General features: G+C 40.9%; 1 protein-coding gene across 8 annotated transcripts in view; it reads left to right on the plus strand.

The window, feature by feature from the left end:
• Window positions 1–27,218, plus strand: part of LOC124291115 (LIM and SH3 domain protein F42H10.3-like) — a 137,706-nt gene that overhangs the window by 43,863 nt on the left and 66,625 nt on the right. For all 8 annotated transcript variants that reach the window (XR_006902150.1, XR_006902149.1, XM_046728023.1 and 5 more), the window contains exons 2-3: window positions 8,191–8,285; window positions 19,098–19,182. Coding sequence is in view for 6 of the 8 variants with exons in the window: in XM_046728023.1 (XP_046583979.1) it covers window positions 8,191–8,285; window positions 19,098–19,182 (180 nt within the window). In the remaining 2 variants the exon portion in view is untranslated. The remainder of the gene's footprint in view (window positions 1–8,190; window positions 8,286–19,097; window positions 19,183–27,218) is intronic.

A 27,218-nucleotide genomic window follows, 5' to 3' on the forward strand; every position in this document is an offset into this window, starting at 1 on the left:
GTTGACGCTCTAACCACTACACCACGGAGGCGGTCATAACGCTTATGATATGAACTTAATGAACTGACAAGATTTTCCTCATTTGACCTGTCATGGCCAGAAACTGTGTGACAGCCTTATCATTTTGTTTTCCTCCCTGTTGTTGTTGATATGGTTTGGGTACCTGTGAAATATTCCACTCCCAGATTCCAAGTTACACTTGTTTATGACACAATTCCATGGAATGTGGGGGCAGCCACTTATGTCCTCCAATTGACGTCAGGAGAAAATGGGCGAGGGGAACAGGTTAAAATGTAGAGGAGGGGATGGCTGGTGAGGGTATGGAGGTGGGGCAGATGGGAGAGTTTAATAGTGGGGAGTCAATGCGATGGCTGAGGACAAGGAGCGTGTGGGTGGGGAGTCGGCACAATGGCTGAGGACAAGGAGCGTCGGGGTGGGGAGTCAGCATGATGGCTGAGGACAAGGAGTGTTGGGGTGGGGAGTCTGCACAATGGCTGAGGACAAGGAGTGTTGGGGTGGGGAGTCGAGCACAATGGCTGAGGACAAGGAGTGTTGGGGTGGGGAGTCAGCACAATGGCTGAGGACAAGGAGTGTTGGGGTGGGGAGTCGGCACAATGGCTGAGGACAAGGAGTGTTGGGGTGGGGAGTCTGCACAATGGCTGAGGACAAAGATTGTTGGGATGGGGAGTCTGCACAATGGCTGAGGACAAGGAGCGTTGGGATGGGGAGTCTGCACAATGGCTGAGGACAAGGAGTGTTGGGGGTGGGGAGTTCCACAATGGCTGAGGACAAAGATTGTTAGGATGGGGAGTTTCCACAATGGCTGAGGACAAGGAGCGTTGGGGATGGGAGTCGGCACAATGGCTGAGGACAAAGATTGTTAGGGATGGGGAGTTTCCACAATGGCTGAGGACAAAGTTGGGGTGGGGAGTTAGCACAATGGCTGAGGACAAAAGGGTGAGGGATGGGGAGTCTGCACAATGGCTGAGGACAAGGAGTGTTAGTGTGGGAGTCAGCACAATGGCTGAGGAGTTTCCACAATGGCTGAGGACAAAGATTGTTAGGATGGGGAGTCGGCACAATGGCTGAGGACAAAGAGTGAGGGTTAGGATGGCTGAGACAAGGGCGGTGGGGTGGGGATGGTTGAGGACAAGGAGAGCGTTGGGATGCACAATGGGGGACAAAGTCTGCATGGGGAGTCGGCATGATGGTTGAGGACAAGGAGAGGGAGAGTTGCACCAGATGAAGGGTTTGAGGATGAATTCAAGCTATCCGGATGGAGAAGGGAGATCTACACTACACATGGGGGTGGGACAAAAACAGGTGGGAAGGGTTTCATGAAGCCGTAAGCCTGGGGAGACATAGGAATGGGGTGAGGGAAAGTGGTTATACCAACATCTGTAAAAGCTCCGGTCATGCCCAGCTCACAGTCAAATCACTTCCTGAATCACATAAGTAATGCATGCTGACATGCCAGACGCTGCCACCTGAGTCATGAAGGGATTAGAGTGTTTACGTGACCATACACAGACTCGGTTGAGCTCCCCCTCCCTTCCCCCTTCTCTGGCGGTACTGGTAATGTGTAGTAGACCTGTCAGGAACAGAGTGACATAGAAGTAAGTTAATTAAAGCCTGACAACTTCTAAACATAAAAGGAAGCTGCTTGCACAGGTTTTTAAACCAATGTATCACTTTAACCCGAGTTCAAAGATCCAAAGATAAATGAAAAAAAGATTGCCCTTAGGAAAACGTTATTTTGGGGTGGATACATTTTTTATGTTGGTTGAATCAGGTTGAATCTACCACAATGCTGTATGAAATTGTGAAAAACAAATGATCATGTTTCAAAGTTCAGTTAAGTTCCTATTAATAAAAACTGGCAAAAAAGTAAACAAATTAAAAAACATCTAACATTTTCGCAAACAGACTGTCAATTAAATAATTGAACAAGCCTCCTAAAAGGAGCATGATGAAATACAGAAAAGTAATATTAAAAAAACAGACTATAAACAATATTAATGTCAGTCTCTAGGAGAATAGTATATGATTTGGGACAACTTCCGCTTAAAACAGTTACAAAGACTCGACAATCTTAATGAAGCTGACCTAGGAACCATATGTGGGGCTGTTCACATCAACATGTACAAAGAAATAAACTTAAGGCCTCCAAGTGAAGGAAGACATATCCACAAATTTAAGACTTTAACCAAAATTATCAATAGTCTTGTACCTGTCTATCTTTGTGATCTTGTTCCACTTTTAGTCAGAAGCTAGCAGTCACAACCTCAGAAATAGTAAGAAATTGAAAACTATCAAGTTCAAAACAACAAATATCTCTGAATTCTTTCTACCAGACAAGGAAAAGCTTTTAAATTCACTCCACGATGCTTCCTACTGAAGCTGATACTATGGACAGTTTTAAAAACTGATGTAAAAAGTGTTGTTTTGTTTTTTTCAATCTTATCTTAGGATTTAGATTCACTCCGGTCTAAGACTTGGCTGTAGTGATCTTAATGCCCACTGATTTCAAAGATTTATCTTTCATAATCCTATTTGCTCCTCTGGCAACCAGAACGAAGATTCTCATGGCTTCTTTTCCTGTTGAAATTACTTCTTTATAGGAAGTAACCGGCACTTCTAGTGTTTAGGTGACACACCCGTGTCTTGGTGCCTTTTGGTAGTTTTGGTATTCTGAATTACCGGTAAATATTTTTGGCGTTTCCATGGCAACAAGTTTGACTTCGACTGAAATTGGTGGTAGTGCTCTTTTCTGGAGCAGAACTCTGAAACCGTTCACTATTTCTTCACCAAACTTGGCACATAGATTGGTCTGGTGGTGTACTGGTGCCTTTTGGTAGTTTTGGATTTCTGAATAAAATATCTTTGTATTTCCATGCCAACAAGTTTGACTTAGACTGAAACAGGTGGTAGTGCTCCTTTCTTGAGTAGAACTTTTAAAACGTTTCTATATCACACCAAAACATTTGACATAATCATAACTCATAGACATATTCATGAAGAGTATTTTGCCATTGCAGCCGATATTGATGACTTTGTCTTCTTGCTCGGAAATTCCAATGCAACAAAATTACAAGTTTGGAAATCTGTCTATGAATGTATTGATACATCAGTGAGATTCACCAATCAGTAAATCCGCAACATTTACAATGTTTTAGTGTTAAATGATATGCTTCTGTCATTACACTGTTTCCTTACAACTTGTGAAACTTGTTGCCAGTTTTGTAATCATAAAACAAACCTTGACCGTGTATATATATTTAGTGTTATCGTGTGTAAATCTTGAGGAGTATTACCTTCAGATATTACTTGTTTACTAATCCAGTTCACATTTTCTGTAAAATGTATGTGTTTCAAACATATAACAAATGAACTTTATAACACATTTGTTGTCAGTTACAGTTTAAACAGGGATTGTAAAGGTCAGAGAGCGGTCGCCAAGAATGCCTGGAACGATTGTTACTGTGTATTTATAGCTGATATGAATCCTGATATGAATGATGGTGATGTTTACAGTGGTGTGATACCTGTTTCTGTGTGTAGTGTGTCAGCTATAGTAGTATGCACGATGGGGTTCACTCATTGTGCCCTTTCGGTTGAATTCGGCTCCCAGCACCCCTAAAATTCGACTGAAAGGGCACAATGTGGGGGATTGTGGCAGGAACCCATCTTGTATACTACTGCTACCTGTAGTAGGTTATTATAGATTGTACATAAAATTTGAAAGGGCATCTTCCTTTTTTCGGCAGATGGGTTATAGTCACCATTTAGGAAAACATGTTGTTAGCCTGTTAAAACTGGGCACTTTCTGAATCAAATATTTTATTTCTGCACCAGATTTTCCCTGAACATGATAATTTGACAGCTAGGAAGTAAAAAAGCGACCTCAGTGTCAGATTACAATTTATACATTAGCATCAGAATCTGTTTGTAAATTTAAATAACAAAACCCTTTCCATGATCGTAAGAAGTCTTAATGCAGAATCAGTTTAATAATTCTGCCTAATTCATAAGCAGGTAGCTACGAATAACTATCAAATATTGATCACACCAGGTGTTTGCAAAAAGTGATCATATCCTGCCTTTTGTGTGGCACAAACACAGGTCAAGGCAAGGCAATTGTTCACTAGAAACACAAACATGAGAACACTTGGTACAAGAAATTGAATCAAACATCAATTTGTTCACTGATGCATGCACATCTGCTGTAAGACTTTTTGAAAGCCTTGTCAAATTCTTGAATGAGGCAACATTGATCAAATAACTTTTGAGCAAGTATCATACAACACACTGAATGAGCTTGTGCCTTGTTGGATTTGCTAGAATATTGCTGTCATAGTGGGAAAGATGATTCTTTCCAAGTTCAGGCCATCCTTCTTGTTCTTCAATCTTGTGGAGAGTTTTCTGAATCATACAGGGATCTAGATACAATGTTGACCAGGCTTTTGCATTGGTGTCTTTACTTTATTGTTCAGGGCCCGGTTGTTCAAAACTCGGTTATCTTTTAACCACTGGTTAAATACACTTAACCAGCTGTTAAAGTTAACGAAGTGGTTAAAGCGTTTCTCAAAACCTGGTTATCTTTAACCCGTCGTTATCTTGGCGTTAAAGTTAACACACCTACGGACCGCCGCTAAATAGTTAACCAGGTTGTGTAACATCATCTTCCTTGCCTGCATATGAAAGTCTGTAAATACTTTTTTTGCCTTACGGGCCATATTTGTCCATTTTTCTTTTACCTCGTCGACTGCAACGCCTCTCGTATTAACTTCTTTGGTACTTTCCATCCAAATTTAATTTTTCTTTTTTCTAGTAACCTCATTACTGTGCTTTTCATTTAATATTTTCAAAGTGCCTTCCACCCAGCTTTGAATAATGTTTTCTTCCACCACCGAAAAATTCCTACTTCTTTTCTTTCTTGGTTTTAGGTTTTCAGGCGGTGATTTCTCGTTTGGTGCCTCCATTTTTGACATTGACGGAAGTAAACAAACTATTGCATTATGGGATTGATAGAACTTTAACCACGACATTAAAGATAATGATGACGTTAGTAAACGGCAGTGTTAAACATGAACTGTGCAACGCTCTTTTAACGTTCGGTTAGCTAACAGCGGGTTAAGGATTTAACACTCAGTTAAGAGTTTTTAACGACAAGCATGGGTTACTGAAGACCAATTCTAACCCTGATCTTCACTAGTGAACTCTCTTGAGACCATTTCACGTGACGCAGACCAGTTATCATGCAGGATTTCCCTGGTCTAGAGTTTTTGCATTAATGGACAAATATGCAGTGGTTTTGTGGATGTCAGACTTGGCGACCTGGTTGGGTGTATGTCATTGCATCAAAATTGTGTGGATCAGTGTTCATGCTTTCAGTCACCGGGTTGTCTGACCCAGACTTGATTATTGATAGATTGCCTAATCTTGCTTAAATATTGCTGACTGTGGCATTTGAAAGCAAGCAAAGTCTTTCCAGCAGGCAGTTATTGAAATCTCCTTGACCTCTCTCCAACTTCCACTTGAGGGAATAGTAAGCCATGGCACTGACATTCTCCTGATGGTTTTACCTGAATGGTGGATTGAAGAGTTCTAAATATGTCTTAGTTGATGGCAAGGTGCTGCCATCAACTCTGTCTGCAGTTGTAGTTGAGGTACATCTTTATTGCCTATCTCTGATGAATGATTGGCAGTGGTCTGACCTCTCCACTCCAGAGGTCACCAGTGGCACCTCACCTCTAAGGTAGACTGACATTTAGTCTCAGAAGTTATCTTATTTGAAAAGTATCAAAATATGTATTTATCAACAAAACAAATACCAATGGAGCCCAGAACAATTCATCATTTAGACTACTAAATCATACTGGGCTTGAGTACGGCTCCTATTTAATTTATTCTCTTGGGTCCAGAAGACAGTCAGTGCAACCTTGACGTTACATAGAAGGTGTGGAGGTAGGGGTGGTTGGGTGGGAGAGTCTCAGTCTAGAGGTTTCGGTGTTTGTTAATCACTGTTGGTTGTACTTTCCTGGGTTCGATTCCCAACATCGTACCTTAAAAGCATTGTTGCTTGTACACAGGAAAAAATATAACTTGAATATTGCTGAAACAGCCTTAACACATACTCACTCATTCACTCACTCACTCACTCACCCATTCAGGTTTATTTTGGGGCAATGTTAGACATTATCTAAGCATTGGTACAGTGGGATGTTATCTACCATGATTTGGGGATCTTAAGACGATATTTATTAAGTAACATTGCAAGTAGGAACAGAGGCAATCATAAACAAACTACAAAATATATGCATGCACATTCCACATACAACTGCGGTACATTCTAACAATATCATGTCATAAGGTAATGTCTTACACAAAACAAAGGTGATAGAAGATTCCTCTACCAATCAGATTGCAATAAACATACACACATAATCACCTTTATGTGTATAGATTGATTCTTTCCCAGTTAGTTTCTGTATTGTACACAGGACATCCTTTAATGTCAGGTGTATGTTTTGTGCTACTCACTTCACACTTGCCCTGGGTATAAGGACATAGGTCTAACCTTGGTCTTCACATGGTTGACCAGGGCTCCAGATAACGTTTCAACATCAGGAGTACGTACTGCTAATTTTTTCAATATAGGAGTACTGGAAAACAATAAGAGTACATTTAGACTACTGAATGGAATTTAATGGAGTATCAGTAATCTTGTGTTTCGTTTCATATAAGAGCGACAACATTGCTACTCTTGTGTAAACAGGTCAATAAACAATTTTGCAATACCTTTTTTAGATAAATACGTCTGTAAATGATTCTAAGACCGTACACCATTGCTGTGGTGCGTATCTGCTACGTTCTCTAAATTATTTCCTACCATATCATGCTTGTTTTATATCCGTACATACGCCTATACGGCCCTTATCTGGAGCCCTGGTTGACCTAGCCATGGTGTTTCACCGCCAGACAGTAGCAAGAAGAGTAACTTCTCCATACTCCAAAGACTAGTTAGGCACAAATGGGCAATCCTTGGCAACAACTACCAGATCAATAGTTGGACTCCCTAAGGCGTGCTGAAAACCTATGATCATTGGTTACAGTCATGGTTCCCACCAATTATTATTTCTAGGTTTACCAGCCCCATCCACACGCTTGGGGGAGGTAAATGCCTAGGCCAACACAACAGTTTCATGGTTTTAGCCAAGAGGTAAATGTCTAAGGTTGCATCACTTTAGGGTTTCTTCTCATGTCAAACAGGAGTCAAAGCGATACTGTTCAAAGCTGCTTTATACCCAACTGACACATATAACTTGTCGAAAATCATTTAATATTAGCTGAGGTTTACAGGTGATTTTCAGCTGTCAATGCTTGACATTAGAGGTGATTGACAGCCAGTATGTTAACCTTGTTGATAGATGCCATCATATCCATGGTACAATACAAGAAGGCCAGTTCTGGTGTTTCCACTGTATATATATATTGCTGGTGCTAAAAATGGTGTAAAGTCATACTGACTTCTTAAAGGCACAATGTCACATTTTTTTAACAATATTTTTACCTATATTATATATATTGGGGCATATGCACTCACTTTAGCTTCCTATTGATCCAATTAAAGGCTTATTATCCCTTATGACTTACCCGAAATCAATAATTGAAATATCGAGATGAACAGCTTCCAAACAGAGAATTACTTGCCATATATGGAATGTAAACAATTGCTCCGTACATCGAAAACTGTCGCACGCAGTATTGTCGGTGTTTGCCGAACTGGTTTCAGTCACAAGTTGTGTGTATGTTTTGTCAAGAACTGAGTTCTGCCTCCAAAGGCGTTATAGGATATTCGTAAAGAGTGCTCCAAGGGACATAACTCTATGGGGTTCGCTTAAAATAATGTTCAGCCAATAGAGGGCACAAGAGTCGATTTAATGCAACGTTGCATTAATTCATTCAAACTGTTCAAAGTAATATTACAATCTAAATGCATAATTGTTTTAAATAAATTATTTGGTTACTTCCCTGAGAGTTGACAGTTGAGTATTATTGAGAGAAATGCATTATTTATTTTCAGTGGAGTGTGTTGTGAAATAGTGCCTTTGTAAATGATTCTGTTAGATTATCAGTTTAAGATACGTTCATCATTTGTATCCTCAAATCATTTTTCTTTTGTTGCAGGTGTGGCACAAAGCATGTTTTAAATGTCAAGTTTGCAGTATGACATTAAACATGAAGAACTACAAAGGATACGATAAACTTCCATATTGCAATGCGTGAGTACAAAATCCTGCTGCTGTCATTTGTCCATTGTCCTTTGTCTCATAATGTCCTAGTGCAGTGAAGGAACCCAGTGGTTAGAACATTTCCTTGTCTCACCGAAGTCCTGGGTTCGATACCTCACGTGGTTACAATGTGTGAAGCCCATTTCTGGTGTTTCCAGCCATGATATTCATAGCATATTGCTAAACACAGCAAAAAAAACTAAATTACTCTCACATAATTTCCATAATTTAATTGCTCCAAAGCTGTACTGAAAGTAGTCTCTCATACATACCCTGAAACACTTATATGTAAGAAAGCCCAAGCAAGTATAGAATATGTAGCAAGTCTAGATTTCCACAGTTTCAGGCAGAATGCTAAGTCCATGGATGTATAGCAATTCTGTCCTTGTAAAGAGGCACGTCCAGGCAGAACATCTCGGCATGCAAGTCTTTTACAACTTGTTCTGTGTGTTGACAGAATCTAGAAATTATTATTTGAACCAATAATTATTGTATTAGGGACTTGTTCAAGTCTAGGGACAACTGAAATATGGTGGTCAGGAATGTCAAAAGGATTCTATCATTCCCTGATGGCTTGGAACTTCACTAAAACAACTCAGAGTGTGGTATGAGGCATTTTTTCTTCTCCCACTCAAAGGGTTGGTGGGGTAGCCTAATGGTAAAAGCGTCCACTCGTCACGCTGAAGACCCGGGTTCGATTCCCCACATAATGTGTGATGCCCATTTCTGGTGTCACCAGTTGTTATATTGCTGGAATATTGCTAAAAGCGGTGTAAAGCTGTCATAAAAATTTCCCTCCCAGTCAGTATACTCAGGGGTGGAAATAACTCACTCACTCACTGTAAAATCACTCAGAAATTTGTTTCCCTCCCAGTCAGTATACAGTGTATTTTATTAATGGGTTATTTCCACCCCTGCATTGTATTTTATTAATATTACATGAACGAGTCAGATCTAAAACTCTTTCATAAAGATGAAATATTTTGTTATCTATACCATGACAACTGAGCTGAGGTCATTCAAAACGACTAGCATGATTTGCCATGAAGACAAAACTGATCATAAACATAGTACTACTGACATAGTCTGGCCTGACCTTGACAAGGCTTAAATGCCAATTTCTGTTTCAATTCTTGTTTGAATTTATGGCCTACTGCAAATGTCAATGGTCCATAGAGTAAAATTTATTGCCCATGCTTGCCAAAAAAATGGCCCATAAACTTCATAAACATGGGGTCGGAGGCCCATGATGAAAATTTCTTTTTAACCCTTAATTACTCTTCTATTTATTGTGCAGACCCATACCTTTATGTTACAGATAACAATGACCTTGAACTTCCTAACAATGACCAATAACTTCTATAAAATGAGACAATGAAACACCTGCCTGTAAAACATTCAGAATTTCACCTGTTGTTCGGAATGTGCAGCTGCACAGAGGTGTTTATAAATGCAGGTTTAGTTTAGGACATAGCCTCACAGCCCTGGAACCACTGTATGCTCCTTTCTGCCAGCTCTTTATGTTATGCCTAAATAAAGCATATCTAGATTTTCCACACAGGTTCAGGTACATCTGCAAGAACACTAACTCACTTTAGCGATTTTTTAATCTCACTGCAGTTCTTTTTCAAGTTAAATGTAGTTGTTTGTGTCCATCGAAATAAAATTTTGTATGTTTTCACTGACTGAGTGTTAGCCTGTGAAAGAAAGTGTTCTTAAAGTGATGGAACTGTATCTTTGCCAGCGCAATTTGTAAACTAAAATTGGAAAAGCAGAGAAGGCTTCCTAAAGCAATTGTAGTGTTTTGCATGTGCAAAATTGTCAGTTAATACATTGGTTAATTTTTGTTTTGTTTTGTTGGTTTGTTGGTTAACGTTGCACTCATAGTCTATCAGCAGTGTTCCAGCTATATGATGGCAGTGTGTAAATAATTGAGTCGGGACCAGACAATCTAGTGATTAACATTATGAGGATCAACCTACACAATTGGGATATGATAACATATGTCAACCATGTCAGCAAAGCTGACCACCCAACCCCATTAATAACCTCTTTCGACAAACGTGGGTTACTTAAGACCAATTTTAACATTTTCCCTAAGTGAACTTTCCTGGTAGGGCCTGCCAAGTAAACTCCAGTTCCATGTCCTTGCCGACCGCCTCCGTGGTGTAGTGGTGAGAGCGGAAGGTCGCGGGTTCGATCCCCAGCCGCTTCATACCAAAAGACGTTAAAATATGGTATTTGTTGGTCCCTGCCTGGTGCTCGGCATTAATGGGTACAAGGACTGGTCGGCTCGGAGTCAGTATAATGTGTCTGAGTGGGGTATTCATGCTTCACTGCGGCATGGTATCTCAGTGGGCTAGCACTATAAAACCAGCTTCAGTATGGGCAAGTACAAGCAGCCGCACATACACATACACACGCATGCACGTCGTCATACTGACTTTGACAAATTATCTTTACTACACACATAGTCGTATGATGATAAAAAATTCAATTTTCAAGTTCCTTCTGACCAATATATTTTAACTGGAATCTGAACTTTTCCTATTTTCCTAAGTACATCCTGGAATATGCCCGTGTGTTAATTGTTTTGGGAGTTTTTCACTATGTTGTCGATCATCGTCAACAACCATTATCTGTGTGACATATGTATCCCATGAAATCATGCTAATGTTTCATTAAAGAACAAATAAACTTTGTTTTTTTGTACTCTTTTAACTATTACATATGAAAGATTTGTGGTTAATCTTATGCTGAACATCAAATTCATTTGTAAAAAACTTGTGGTTAATTAATACCGAGCAATTAAAAGTTGTAAAAGTGACGTCATATGAGGAAGGATTTTCAGTTAGTTGTATAGAAAGTGTGTAGCAAGCTCGTCGTTTTGATGATTTTTCGACATCAACGAAGACATGCCGAATCATTACATTGTCGCACAGATTTGCACAAGACCCCGCAGTTCGTGCTAAATGGGTTATGTTTGTGAGTGCAAAGCGAGCATTGTGGAAGCCTGAAAAGATATCTTACTTATATCGGAAGTTAAAGAATCAAAACTACTTACTAGTTGTAGTAAAATATGTATATGATTGATGACCATAAAGATTTTCCATGACACAACTTATAACATAACGATTTCTTCCTCGCAAGCGAGGTTGTGGTCAAAGTAACAATAATACTGTAAGTTGTATTATATTGACACCCACCTTGCTTCCACGAGAGAAATTGTTTTGTTATAAGCTATGTCATGCAAAATCCTATTGGCCATCAATCAAATACATATTTTACTACCAGTAGAAAGTAGTTTTGATTTTGTAACTCGGTGAAAACAAACCTAAATAGACACCTAACACAGGTTACAACAAGGGAGTATTAATTGCTGTATTGCATGCAATTTTAATTGCATGTGAAAACTTATGGGCCGACACTGTTTTGAGAATACAAACAGAACTTCATTGTTGCATAAGAAATATATATAAGCATTTGCTGTGTGCTAAAACTGTATGTACCTATTTACCTAAGTAAATTTTCAGATTCTTCTAGCAATGGTAAAGTAAGGTTGTTTAGTTTATGGATTCAAATAAATCAAATGTCAATTTTTAATATCATACGTAATAGACGTCATAATTTTTCCTTATCCTGACTCATGCTTGTTGCTGGTCTCTTTCCTCTTGCGAACTTAGTGGAACACTTGTATCTCCTATTGAAGCTCCCTTCAATAAAACAGACGTAAAATCACTACTCACCAGAGTTGTCTCTATTTTTTTTTACCTTCTTTGCGTCCTTAGACGTGCTGCTGATAGGTCGAGACGGGTTTGTCAGGTCATGGAGAAACCAGCTGAGTCCCTCACGGGTCAACTGTTGTCAGACGACCCTCTTCCATCTGGTGCTACGCCGGAGACTTCCTCGGGGACGGGCGTGGGACGGTGTCCGCCACCTCCACGAAGAGTCCTGCTACTCCGGACGTCCCATCGTCGCAGCCTAAGAGTAAGAAGTAGTCATCTACCCAGAGACGGCTATGCACCCCCAGGGCGACGACCACCTCTAAGGGGAAATCAGCGCAGACTACACGGACTTTCTTGGCCGAGATTGTCCCGTTGAGGGAACAGGGACTCTACGATGAGCAGCCGCTCATCATCCCAGAGGTACACCGCAAGAAGAGGCCAGTCTCAGCAACGGTGACTTCAGCGCAGATCTCTCCACAGCCCGAGGTATCTGCCCTGCCGGCAGATGAGCAGGGTCATGGACAATATCGCTACCACCACAGAAAGGGCAGCTCATCTATCACCGCAGACATTCAACCCAGGGGCCTTCATGCAACAGTTTTCCCAACAGATCATGGAAATGATGGAGAAGCGCTTCGCGCTAGAGAGGGCATCGCACGATCAACAACCAGCCCGCAGAGAGGACCCGAGCCTTCGCGAAGGTTCCAACGTAGTCGTCGCTTCAGAGAGGCCCTCCACCAACATGACGTCTGGGAACGGATCTGCGCCTCAGGACCAGACTGCGCGAAGGACGGCTCCACCATCCCCTACTGCGGACTCGGCACTCGCAGGCACTCGCAAAGGACGGCTCGCCCATCCCCAGATACGGAATCGGACGATCAGCATTCGTGAAAGCACTCGCGAAGGACCAATCGTCTCTCCCCAGATGCGGACTCAGATGATCAGCATTCGCGAAGGACTTCGGATACAGTTTCCAAAACTTCTTCCACATCACGCAGATCGTCGAGGGATTCGCTGAGGCATTGGCGAACCAAGAGTCGCTAATCTCCGCGCAGGTCACCCTATAGACGCTGTTCACCGGGCTCCTCCCCGCCGATCCCCACGCAGGTCTCCGGCGAAGGTCTCCACAAAGGTCTCCCCACAAGTCTCCACGCAGGTCTCTGCGCGGAGTCTCCACGCAGGTCCCGCGCAGTCGCGAAGGTCACCGCCCAGATCACCGCCGGAGGAGGAACAAGATCCCTTGCTCAATCCACCTGTCACAGAGTTCGACGGCGGGATCATTTTTTCGGACTCAGAAATACGCTACTGGATGGCCAACGGTCTGGACTTGGCATCACCATCTAAGGAAGTGAATGCAGCTCACACTTATCTCATGCAAGATGATGGCGTCGACACGATCACTCTCCCACTGATTGATCCCATCCATGGCGGTCCCAGAGAACTTGGACGCAGCCTTCAAGAAAGCCACGAAAAGCCAAAGCCGCATCTGCCACAGTTCAATGCCAAAAGTTCTCATCCCACAACATGGATCCGTTCATGAAGGCACAGGACATTGGCGAGAACTTCAAAGTCATCAGCGATGCCAAGACCAAGTCTTATAAGATCGAAGACAAGAAGTTGGCGCAAGTCGAAACGATGACCAGGTGAATGTTCTTCGGCCTCAACAGATCAAGGACAGTCAATGAAACGCTCATCGCTAAGTTCAGGGACTCTACTGCGGAAGAAGACAGGATGATATACTCTGCACTCCTTATGCAGAAGAAGGACCAGCAATTTATGACGGACCATCTTTCATCCATCTCCGCAGCACTTACACTAGCAAGGCGACAAGGTCTCCCTCGCCTCCTGCAGCTGGAGTGAACGCTTCACCAAGTCACTCTACAGCCCCATGGTCAACTCCATCCATCTTTGCTGGAGAGATTGACGACGCGTTGCCGCACGGAAGTCACCAAAGACTCCAGAGAGGTCCTCATGATCAAGTCCATTGATACACTGGCCAGCGTCATCAGGCAGACATCCCAGCGCTACTCGGGCAAGTCAAAGTTCGCCGGGATGCAGAAGGCAAGGGACAAGAAAATGAGTACCTCCAAAGGCGGAAAAGATTCTTTTAGTGCCCCTACAGGCACCTATAGAGGACGACCCGGACGAGGCAGGGCACCCAGAGGCGCCAAGGATCATCGACGATGAAAGAGGGGTTCGGAACGACTGGAGTCTTCCACCCCAAGCCGTTCCCATACAACCTTCACAAGTGGGTGGACGTCTGCAACGGTACTGGGAAAACTGGGGACTACTGCAAGATCCGTTTGTATCCAGAGTCCTAAGAAACGGATATCGTATACAACTAAAAGCAGCTCCACCGCTTACAGTCGACCCTCACGAGTTCGACTTCAAGACCCATCTGACAGAGAGGTTCACGAGGCGGTTTTCATCTCTACTAGAGAAGCAAGCCATAGAACTTCGTGGATCCAGCCAACATCACACCAGGTTTCTACTCCCCAGTTTTCCTAGTGCCCAAGAAAAACTCCAAAGAAAAGTTCCGACTTATCTTCAATATGAGGGCGTTCAACAGAGATTATCTACTCAGTCCTGCCAAGTTCCGCATGATACATCTACCTCAATTACTCCACCTCATCCGTCCGATGGACTACATGGCCAGCATAGATCTACAGGACGCCTACCTGCATATTCCTGTACATCCGGCCTCGAGGAAGTACCTCAGGTTTACACTGGACGGTCTTCACTACCAATGGAAAGTCCTGCCATTTGGAATGTCATCGGCCCCCTGGTTGTTTACAAGGGTGACGAAGCCCATAGTCACATATCTACATCGTCGAGGTCTACGCAGTGCATTCTACCTCGACGACGGGATTCAAGTACATCAAGATCCCAAGCATCTCAGACTACAGCTGGACTTCACCATCAGACTGCTTACACAACTGGGGTGGCTAGTGAATCTACTCAAATCGGACCTAGAACCTACACAGGACCTGCAGTTCCTAGGCATCAGATTTCTCACGGCGCTTAAAACCGCATCGTCGCACGTACCAGAAGACCGATGGCTCAAGATTCAACAGACAATATCACAAGCTCTACTCACTCCGTGGCCACTACGACAATGGCAGAGTCTGTTGGGTCTCCTCACGTCAGCACAAGACATGACAGCCAGAGGTCGGTTACAACTACTCCCATTACAGGTCTTCGTCAATGCTCATCTCTCAGCGACCTGGACCCTTCGGTCTCCCTGCCTACCTAAGACCACATATACTATGGTGGACCCAGAGATCGAATGTCTGCGAAGGCACCTACTTAGCAGAGCCGGAGTGCAAGACTCATCTGTACGTGGACGCGTCACTCCAAGGTTGGGGAGCACACCTCGACAACGAAGTGGCCGCCGGGAGATGGAACAACGAGGAGGAAAATCTGCACATCAACATGCTGGAAATGAAAGCAGTCGTCAACGCCATACTCCACTGGGCCAACATTCTACAGAATGCTCATCTAATGGTGCACACAGACAACTCCACAGTGGCTTTTTACATAAACAAGCAAGGATCAACACGATCATTGAACCTGCTGGACCTCTGCTTTCAAATGTTCGACCTAACCGACGATCTGAACATCCACATACAAGCATGCCACATTCCAGGAGCCATGAATGTGATAGCAGATGCCCTCTCCCGTCCAACTCAACCGTCTCCAACGGAATGGATGCTACATCCAGAGATCTTCAAACAAATCATCAAGGAGATGGGAGCCCCGCTAATAGACCTCTTCGCCACAAGCTTCAACAATCAGCTGACAACATTCGTCTCACCAATACCAGATCCTCGAGCATGGGCAACGTACGCTCTCAGCATATCCTGGGAGGGACTAAACGCGTACGCGTTTCCACCGCCAGCTCTCATACCGAGGGTGTTGCAGAAAATCAGCCAGACCACGACCCTACAACTGATTTTGGTCGCGCCCTACAGTCCAGCGAGAGTGTGGTTCCCCAGTCTCATACAAGAACTAGGACCACTGCAACTGCAACTACCAGAGTGGATGAATCTACTAGTACATCTTCACACAAAGCAGGCACACGGCAACCCAGGGGCGTTCCGACTACACATGTGGACTGTATCAAGGCGTGCTTGAACAAGAGAGTGCGTACCGCCAGAGCAGCGAAAGCAGTGACACTAGCTCCACATGCGGAAGTCTACCGCATAACTTGCGACGACAAGTGGCGAAGTTTTGAGACATAACGCTGCAAGGAACGTTTTTTCAGCTAGAAAAGCAACGCACCCTCAGGTTGCAGACTACATTTGTCACCTACGGCAAACAAAACGGTTAAAAGGGTCTACACTCTCAACATACCTAGCGGCATTGAGCTCAGTCATTACTATGTGGACAGGTGCCAAGCTAACGAAAGTACCAGTGTTACTGGCCTTGCTACGCTCTTATCAATTGGAGGACCAACAGGAGATTCAAAGCCCCGGCGTGGGACCTCAACATTGTTCAACGACGTCTCACCAGTGACGTCTACGAACCATTAGACAGGACATCCTTCGAATTCTTGACACACAAGACGCTGTTCCTGCTAGCCCTAGCAACAGCAGCCAGGATGTCGGAAATACATGCTCTGGACTTCGAGAGAACACGCTTTGATGAAAATCAAAACACAGTGCATATGGGACTACGATGGGATTTCATCGCAGAAAGAATCAACTGCCAGGTCAACCGACAGACAATTCCATCGTCCCAGCATTATCCTCCGTCCTTGGAGCACAAGATATGCACGACCTATCCTTGTGCCCAGTGAGAGCATTAAAAGTATATCTACAACGATCCAGAATCAGGAGACGCAAGTTCAAGCGACTTTTTGTTCCGATATCAACAGCGACACAGACGGAGGTCTCCCGCACTACATTCAAACCTGGATCAGAACTGTCATACTACGGGCCTACAAAGCAGCAGGACTAGATCCTCCAAAAGCCTCCAACCCACATGAAGTTAGAGCTCTGGCGTCAACACTCGCTCTACGTGGGAATTGCTCGCTCAAGACGATAATGGAGGGCTGCTTTTGGAAATCAGACATGGTGTTTGCCAACCACTACCTGAGGGACATTGCCACCGAGCACGTCTCTGGCAGTCACCATTTCGGCCCACTGGTTGTAGCACAACAGTTGACAGTCCCGCAAAGGCGTTGAGACGAAGTCTCGCCCTTTTATCACATGACTTACAAAGCCTACACTCATCAGAGTTCTGCTTAAGTCGCAATGCACGTCTAAGGACTAGCATAAGTGATATGACCCAGTACTTGTAAGGATACTCGTACAGAAAAGGGTCGCTTCTCCACTTGATGCTTGCATCAAGAAATGGAGTCGCAAAAATTCACATAAAATGTTAACAGAAGAAAGGACCAAAAGTTAACTATTGTGGTCCCCCCATCAAAAGGCAGCTGGAAGGACAAGGTCGCAGCAGCAGCAGAGATTAGCAGTTACAGTACAGTGCCAATACGAAGTTCCCATAGGGGGGTATAGATGACGTAAATCACTACATGACATCCAAAATAACAGCCCGCCAATCCGGCCGGATTCTACAAGCAATAAGCATGAGTCAGGATAAGGAAAAATATGTAATTTTCTGAGTAAAATTGATATTTTATACTTATCCTGACTCATGAGGTAAGCCCTCCCAACCTCCCCACTAGACACTTTGGATTTCCCTGCAAATTCAAGTGTCAGGCTCATAATCAGGAGAGTGAAGCGTGGGAGAACGTTTTTACAGTTTCCTGCCAAAACGAAAATAGAGACAACTCTGGTGAGTAGTGATTTTACGTCTGTTTTATTGAAGGGAGCTTCAATAGGAGATACAAGTGTTCCACTAAGTTCGCAAGAGGAAAGAGACCAGCAACAAGCATGAGTCAGGATAAGGAATAATTATGACGTCTATTACGTATGATATTAAAAATTGACATTTGATTTATTTGAATCCATAAACTAAACAACCTTACTTTGCCATTGCTAGAAGAATCTGAAAATTTACTTAGGTAAATAGGTACATACAGTTTTAGCACACAGCAAATGCTTATATGTATTTCTTATGCAACAATGAAGTTCCGTTTGTATTCTCAAAACAGTGTCGGCCCACTGTTTAAAATATCAATTTTACTCAGAAAATTACATTTTTACATGACATGATTAAAATATCGAGGTAAAAAAACACAGAAATGAGATCAATTTGGATCAGTCATTATACCATCCAGGCATTAGAAAACCTGAAAAAGCCCACTCTGCTTTGATAATTTATTACAATCAGACAAGAACTACCAGGGATATTTTCAAACAACGGCATCTGATGGGCATCCACCCTTCTTAATGTCGCACTGTTTAGGTTGAAGAAATTAACCGTAACCGTGATGAGCGAGGCTGATCATTGTTTTCGCTATCACTAGCGTCGCTGGAACAAATAAGTCCTAGCAACACCAAGCGATTTTGACAGAATCGTCTATGAAAACAAGTTGTAACTCGGAAACTATACAAAGCAGGAGACAAAATTAAATGACAGTAGGTTGTGAGAACATATAGCTTTCATTTTTCACAACAGTTGTCACGATTTCAGGTTTATACAAACCTGTAAACAAGATAATTTACCCCCTGAAATGTAGATGAATTCTGCATCGGCCCTCATATCTATTCCTCATATGACGTCACAGAGACGCGCGGCTCTGATTGGTTGAAATTTCGTTCGCGGGTGAGAATTGTGCACTGTTGTCAAAAAGGTCGATTTAAGTTAATTAAAGATCGAAATGAGTAGTTTTAATGGCGGGGTTTCATTTATAACGATGCTAAGTAGTGATTTATGTATTTGTACCCCCCTAGAGTATATGTGATCTTTAAGTCATACTGATATTTATTACATACTCAGAAAACTTCATCATTCAGGCCTTGTTGTAATACCTCAGATAGATACAATGTGTAAACAATATATGTTGTCGTTGGAACTATTGGTTGGAATAGAAAAGAAGTGACTGATTCTTATCACTTTGGTTCCAGTTATACTTATAAAGTATATTCATGATAAATATGTGATATTTCAGACATTACCCACAGACGAAGCACACGGCAGTTGCAGACACCCCTGAGAGTAGACGTATTGCTGAAAATACTAAAATCCAAAGTAATGTAAGTATTGCTCAAATGTTCAGCATGTTTCCTGTCAATTCACTATCTCCATTGTCATGATTTTATTATAAGATTATGATTATTTTACATTTTTTATGTAGAAGTACAAATTATTTTATAGCAATCATTTTATTCATAACTAATATGAAATAATCATGTGTACTTTTTCAGTGGCTGCACCATGCTTTTTCCACATTTGCCACCACATTCCCAGTTTTTGATAACCCTATACAATGTGGAAGCAGTCCATTTCATTGGTTCAAAAGTATTCTGCTCTGTTCTCACATGTAAGCACTGTCTTGTACTTGTCTTGTGATGCAGTGAAATGGTAAATATTTCTAACAAATTCTATTCAGGCCAGACCAATTTTATTTCTTGTTTTACGGATCCGCTGGTCGTATTTTTTCAAGAATAAGAAAAAAATAAAAAATAAATTTTCCTCGCTTTTTATTGGTAAAAAATGTAAGTTTACAAAAGCAATTTTTGTTTATTGTTTTTTGCCCCATATAAACTTCATAAATAGCCAAAAATAAAATACTTTTAGTATTTAAAAGGAACATTTCTTTGACTAGTGATTTTTTTATTTATTGTTTTCCCTCCTGCCTTTAGGTTACTGAGGACAAAAATTCTTGAAACAAGAAATAAAACTGGTCTGGCCTCATCAATGAAAAAGAAAAATCAAGTCTCATTTTTCTGCCCAAACAGATTGCATTGTGTGTAAGATGCACAATATTGATAACAGTTACATGACTATATTGTTAAGAACTTTGGGTGTTAGCAGAAAGGGTAGAGGTGGCCTATCCCAAAAGTCTTACCCACCATTCACACAGAACAAGAATCTACACATCTTTTTGCCATGCTATCCAATATCTTTCCGATGCAGATTATTCTTGTATTAAGATGACCTTGACATTTTGCCTTCAAGGCCAATGTCAGAATGTTTTGTTTGATTGCTGATGTATATTGGACAGTTATGGCCTTGTATATGGTTATCATACAGACAGTTGAGAGGATCTGTTTACTGTGTTGTAGACTGTTATTAATAGAATTTGCCATTGCAGGAATTTATGGAGAGGTGAGAAGACAATCCCTTCATTCTTATATGCCATGATTATTGAAAATGTACTAAGAATGGACATTATTTTCAGAAACAGTGCATTAGCCAGATCATTTTGAAATATATATCGATAGAGATAGTTATCTATTGGGAAGGTCTGCCAGGGATGAATTATTAAGTGTACAGTGGGACGAGGCTTGAAGAATGGTATCCATTTAATTAGATAGATATCCGTGATTATTAATTTGTGTAAAATTTGAAAAGTGTATAAATCTATGTAATGAGGACAATGATTTGTGGCAAGATTGAATTTGGTTATAAATTCTGAGTGTACAAAGAGTAGAGTGGTCTTTGAAAAACTATTTGCCACCAAGTCGAAGTCTTGGACCTCTTGAAGACCTTTCAACTTGTTCAAAATGTATCCATCGTCTGTCTCAGTGTCTATTGTGTATTCTTAGTTATTATTGAGAAGGAGGTGTTCAGTATGGTGTATGGAATAAATGACACCCCACCTTTCAGAAAGCCATTGGATCTGTGTATTGGTTGAATTAACTGTCTGGATTTCCTAGAAATCAGATTATGTTGTAGCAAGGGAGCCGACCTTGAGCTGCTGGAGAAGCACTTACGATATTTCCTTGTCACTCATTGGGCTTAATCTCCCCATGGCAAGTCTTAGTGGACGGGACAGTCAACAAATGTATATCCAGTTTGCGAGTAATCCTGTCTTATTGATGACTTTGGAAATGCTAGCCACACTAAGGCTGCCTAATTGACTTTTCTTATTCAAGGAACTATTTTCTTATTTTTGGGTATCCTGTAATTTGTACTCTGGTACATCTCTGGAAATTTAGGGTGGGGGGTCTTCTTGTAGTGTCCTCTCCAATGTTATTGCATTAATACTGTCATTTGCAGAAGTTTTTAAAATTTACAAAATTAAGTGAGATTTCAATTTGTAAAGATAAAAGTATTTACGATAATTGATATAGGAAATTGCCTAACATTCTAGTTAAAGACGTGAGTCAAATTTGTAACTTTTTTTTCAGCAGTATGGAGGATAGTCATTTCCTATATTCCAAAATTGACAAGGTGATGGCCTTTTTCATAGGCAGCCTTTTTCATCAGTACAGTGCTTTTTGTTTGAAGTTTACAGTAGGAAAATAATAAGAATATTCAGAATATAGAGTTAAAGGTGTCAACACTGGAATCTTTTAAAGGCAAGAAAGGTAAAAGTTTGTCTGGTGTCCCAATGTTGGCAATGATCGCTTGTTGCAGAGAGAATACCATAGCGACTTTGAAAAACAGAAAGGTAGCTACACATCAATACCGGACAATCCAGAACTTCTTCGACATCTGCAAAATTCCAAGAATACTAGTCTGGTATGATGGTAATGAACATAGTGGCTTGGTATTGCTGTGTTACCATATATTCTGCTGTGTCTTCCTTGGTTTCCCATGGCAACACCATAGGATATAATCTAGCCGTTGACCATAGTTTTATGGGTTTGTGTGCTAGTATTCTTTGATCTGCAGTGTCTTTGGCCTGTTGTGTCCATGAAGAACATTTCCTGATGCCAATGAGGCGCCATCGGCCTGCTGTTTCTGCATTCCAAGAATGGCACCAGTACCCATGGTTTGGTGTGGTACTAGAACTACACCTTGTGGTAAATTAGTTTCTGTCATCGAGACATCGTGTCAGTGTCATTGTCCATGGTTTGTTCAGCTGCTGTGTTTTCATACACAATTCCATGTGAATCCTAAAATTTTACATGTTAAAATCATATTTCAACATCTGAAAGAACATTAAAAATACCCTTGGAAATGTTTAAGAGCTGTATTCTTAACCTATAACTGCATTTCATAACAAATCGTAATTCATGACATGCACCAAAACATTAATATTCTTGCAAGCACTTGCTCGGAAGCTCATTTTCTTCCCCTACCTCTCTGAGGCGACACTTTGCCAATCGACCAATCACTGCTAAAAGCCACAAAGCCAGAAATGAATAGAGATTATTTGAATGTATTTATAGTTGGATGTCCACTCTAGAAGAAGCAGGGAAATATCAGTGGATGAAAAGCCCCTGTCAACTGAAAACTGCTAATAGAGAGAAGATAACTTCTTTTTCAACGTTCGATTTTGATTGTCAACCATGGAAGTGAGGCCTGATGCTGTCCTAGTATTTAGCTGCTGGGGTCACCTTAGTCCAGTGAAAGTCACCATGCCATTAACACAGACATGATGAAACCCTTCACATCAAGTGCCATCCACTTGATCACTTCTGGTCCAAGCTCGCTGCGGAGTTATCTCCCTTACATTCCTGATGCGTTTGAACAGGTCATGATTATCTCAGTCATTAACCATCCTCACGAAATGTAATTCATTGAAACAATTTAAGAGCTTGGATATTGTCTTGGGGGCAAATTTTCCATTTGTGACATGATTTTATGCTTTGATGTGAATTGCTATTCATCTGAACAGTTTTGATAGTGACAGTTGGTAGAGTGGGAAATCTGTGTATGAAATGCTAATATATATTTTTATGGCACAAACTAATTGAGAGTCATACAAATGAATTCTTGATTCATAATGATTAACAAACTCCTCGAATCAATTTAGAATTGCAAATTGAGGTGTTTGTAATTATTCCATGAACAAGTGATTCTTTACGAAGAGGATGCATTATGAGCAACACAGTACAACCGAGTTCATATATTGATGGGAGGCAGGGGGCCCAGCTGACCTTAGGTACCGCTGCTGTTTGTGTATAGGTACATACTTTACGCTTGCCAGAACCAGAGATCCTGGGTTTCAATCCATCCTTCCTGATGACTGAGGTGTTTTCACATGTTCAATGTTGATGTCTGTCACATTCATATTTCGGTTTTGTGATCCGAGTTTCAGATAAACCAGTAATCTAATTTCGGTTTCACCTGAAACAAAGGAGGTTTTTAGATAAACCCTGCCAAGTTTGGATGCCGAATGGGGTCTGCTGTCTGAGTTTGTTTTGTTTTTACTGTAGAACACAACAATAATATTTCTAGGTTTTCAGTGCCATAATTGTGAATTTGTGTTTTACAAAAATGGTAATTGGGTCATAACTGCATCAATTCATCGTACATCACGTTGTACCTCGACTTCCACATAGACTCATGTGCCATAATATAACAAGAAATATAACTAGAGTACTTTTCAAAGTGATGCTCAATAAAGACTCATGATCACTCACTCACACACAACCTCACATGTAATTGATGACTTCCACATATTTCTTCAATGTTGTGTGTAGGATATGTAAATTTGTTATCACCACACTCAGCAACATTTTAGCGATAATACGTCAGTCTGCGAATAATCGAGTCTGTACCAGACAATCCAATGATCGATATCATGAGCAACATGTACCCAATTTGGTGATCAAACGCACGTCTTCAATATGATGAACCTGACCATGAAGCTACCACCTGCCTTCAGTCAGTTTAGATAACATAACATGCTTTCTTTGGATAAGCTTTGGTCAATTCAGCAAAAATTAAATGTATAGCAGAATTTTCTGCAGAACAATCCAAGAGGAGGGAGTTTCTAGAAATAACCTGTCTGGAAGTGCACTACTTGGGGAACTGTCGGGCCAACTTGCAGCACAATTGTGTAATTAATGGCGCAAGCTGAAACAGCACAGTGCTACGCCCCTAACAACTGTCCTAATTGTGCAAGTCGTATTTGTTAAATTGCCAAGATTCCCTGGACATACATCACTTTTTCTCTGCGTTTCCTTGGGATAACAATGCAGTTATAAATTGGACCATTTTTTAACGTTATTGTGATGATTTTAAAGTCAGGGTCTTCACAGGGTTTGTTTTCAAGTTATATATGTCTTTTTTCTTTGATATTTAGAATAATTAGGAGTTTAGGGACATTTATCAATTTTCTGATATAATGATTTTGCATATTCTAAATTAACATATAAGGATCCTAAATACATGGGTATATTTTACAAGTTTACTTGTATTTGAAGAATTCTTTTATTCCGTTTTAAGTTTGTTGAATTAGTCATCAAAGGGTCATGTTAAGCATCAAATCGGTGGTTGTCACATTATAGGCAGATTTTGCTTTGTGTGGTTCAGTAGTCAAGATATTGTACTTTGAAAGTTAATTTTAAAAATAAACTGTCAAATGTATGTTTTATGTACTTTTACTGCTTTGTTTACAGTGGGATAGAAATTTAATTCTTGTAAATTATGATGAATATATATATATGAGTAAATAGGATTTGTATAAAAGAAGAACTGATGACTCAGAAGTAGGCCTGTTTGCTGGTACAGTAGATGTCTATGTTAATTCTGATGTGTGTTCAACACAAGAGCATATTCATTAAATGGGTACAATGTGTGAAGCCCATTTCTGGTGTCCCCACTGTGATATTGCTGGAATATTATGAAAGGCGGGATACAACTAAACTCACTCATTCATTAAATTGTAAACCCTGTGGAGAGTCCTAGATAGAATTACTCTCTGTATCCTATCTCTGTCAAAAAGGTGAACACAATAGGTGGATTTATTCAGCTACAAACTCTTACTCCCTCACTCACTTAATGTGTTTATGGAGCCACAAAGATTATGGGCTGCACAAATAGGTTGTGTTGTTCTATCTGGTACACTGTTAGACTTATCTTAAGTAAATTTTGGTCACAAAGCATGTGGAGTTGGCATATACAAAATAAACACACACCTGGCCCTGTGTTTGAAGACTGTAGGGTAACATAATTGCGTATCGCCTGCAATAACCTTCGTTCAGTGTATATGATCATCTAAATCTCTTAGCTACACAGGGGAAATAAGGTTGTATGGTAACATAGTTGCACAATCGTATGTTACCTGCAGTAACTCTTGTTTGATGTATAGTATGACCAGAAATTATTGAGAATTTTAGGAATATGTTTAATTGGATTTCTAGTATAAACAACCTTGACCAGCTATCAAGTGCTTGGTTTCATTCAAGAGAGACAACTCCTGTTAATTCTTTTTCATTAGTTTGTACAGAGTTGTCCCCCTTTGTTTACTTGCTAGCAGACGACGATTTCAGTGATCCTCAGTATGGATGATTTAGAGAAGAGGAAGTTGATTTTAAAGTATTATAACAAGGACATCAGATCAGCTAAAGTGATTTCAAGTAGAACAGGCATCCCTTTGTCCACTGTTTATCGTGTTTTGAAAAATATTGCAAATGGATATGGCATTGAGCACCAGGGAGGTGCAGGTAGGCCCAGAAAATTGACTGTCGGTGACAGGAGGTGGCTTGGTATTCTTGTTGTTTCTAAAAACAAACAAAGGAGTTTAGAAAACTTAAGGCTGGATATGATTGATAGAGGTAGTTGTTGCTGTCTGTAAGGAGGCAATTAGAACTGAGCTGCATGCAATGGGTTGGCAGAAAAGTCGAGGAACTCCATCACCGATCATGAAACCTGACCAAAAAGGAGCGAAGGTTGAACTGGTGCTTACAGCATAGAAATTTTAACTGGGACAATGTGATTTTCTCAGATGAAAGTTCTGTGTGGCTGCTTCCTAATACACTGAAATTCTGGACCAAACAAACTGAAAAACCTTTAGTATCAGCGCCCAAAGTACAGTCCGAAATTTAACGTGTGGGGTGGCATATCTGTGTTAGGGGCAACGCCCCTCTGTGTATTTGAAGGGAATATGAACAGTGAGTGGTACACAAATATTCTCGAGGGACATATACTTCCATCTGCTCACGTGTTCTATGGAAATGTTTGGATTTTCCAGCAGGACAACGACCCAAAACATCGTTCAAAGCATTAACAGGCCTGGTTTCGGACCCAAAATATGACATTATTAGATTGGCCAAGCTTTAGCCCTGACCTAAATCCAATAGAAAATGTTTGGGGACTTATGAAGGAAAGTGTCGATAAGAAAAATCTGACAAATATTGCTGAAAGGAAAGAAGGGGTGGTCCGATATTGGGACAGCATGGACCACGACTTTTGAACTTTGATCAGTAGTATGCCCCGCCGCATTGAAACCTACATTGCTGCCCATGGTGACTTGACAAAATACTAACTGTTCACCTATCTTTGAATCTGGAGTTATGTTCTGCTAATATTCACATTTAATACGTGAGTAATGAGTGAAATTTAAAAAAATTTACAATCTTTAAATTCTCAATAATTTCTGGTTGTACTGTATATGGTCTATATATAACATACCTACAGAGGGGAAATAAGGTTGTATGGTAACATGGCAACGTAGTTGTATGTTTCTTGCATTAACTACTGGCCGGTGTATATGATCTGTATGTGTCATACATACAGAGGGGAAATACCTGAATTCCACGTACTTACATAGTTGCATATCTCTTGCAATAACTCCCGGTTGGTGTATATGATCTATATATGACATATCTACACAGGGGAAATAAGATAAAGGTCACATGCATCCTGCACGGCTGTGATAGTTGTGAATCACCAACAGCGTTAGCCTTGATGAGAGCAATCACCAAATGATATCTAGGTCTGTCGTGTATAAACTGGGGCACTAAATGCATGAAAGTTGAAGCTAGTGTTATTTTTGTCACGTTTTCTGTCAGACAATTTTGTATGTCAAACAAAAACCTGACATATATTCCAATAAATGTTTTCGAAAGTATTATTACTACACATTTATCTCTTGGGTTATTTGTTAAATAACTATCAATTGATGTATTGTTGATATATTACTAAGGTGTGGATGTGTCAATTATAAGTTTAATAGATTCCCATGTCGAAATGCCCATGGGAGGCCTAAAATAGATTCTCAGTGCACACCCTTCTGACCTCATCAAAATTAAGTATGAGAATATGACATTTTGTGACCTTGCTTATTTTTAGACCGTGCATCTGCTTGTCATCATGACTTCATAGGATTCTGAGCATATGACATCATGTGCCCTTTCATATTTTGTAACCTTGTAATCTGATCTTTGCA

Source organism: Haliotis rubra, unplaced genomic scaffold, assembly GCF_003918875.1.
Source record: "Haliotis rubra isolate DU_JTF1 unplaced genomic scaffold, ASM391887v1 Scf113, whole genome shotgun sequence".
Lineage (NCBI taxonomy): Eukaryota > Metazoa > Mollusca > Gastropoda > Lepetellida > Haliotidae > Haliotis > Haliotis rubra.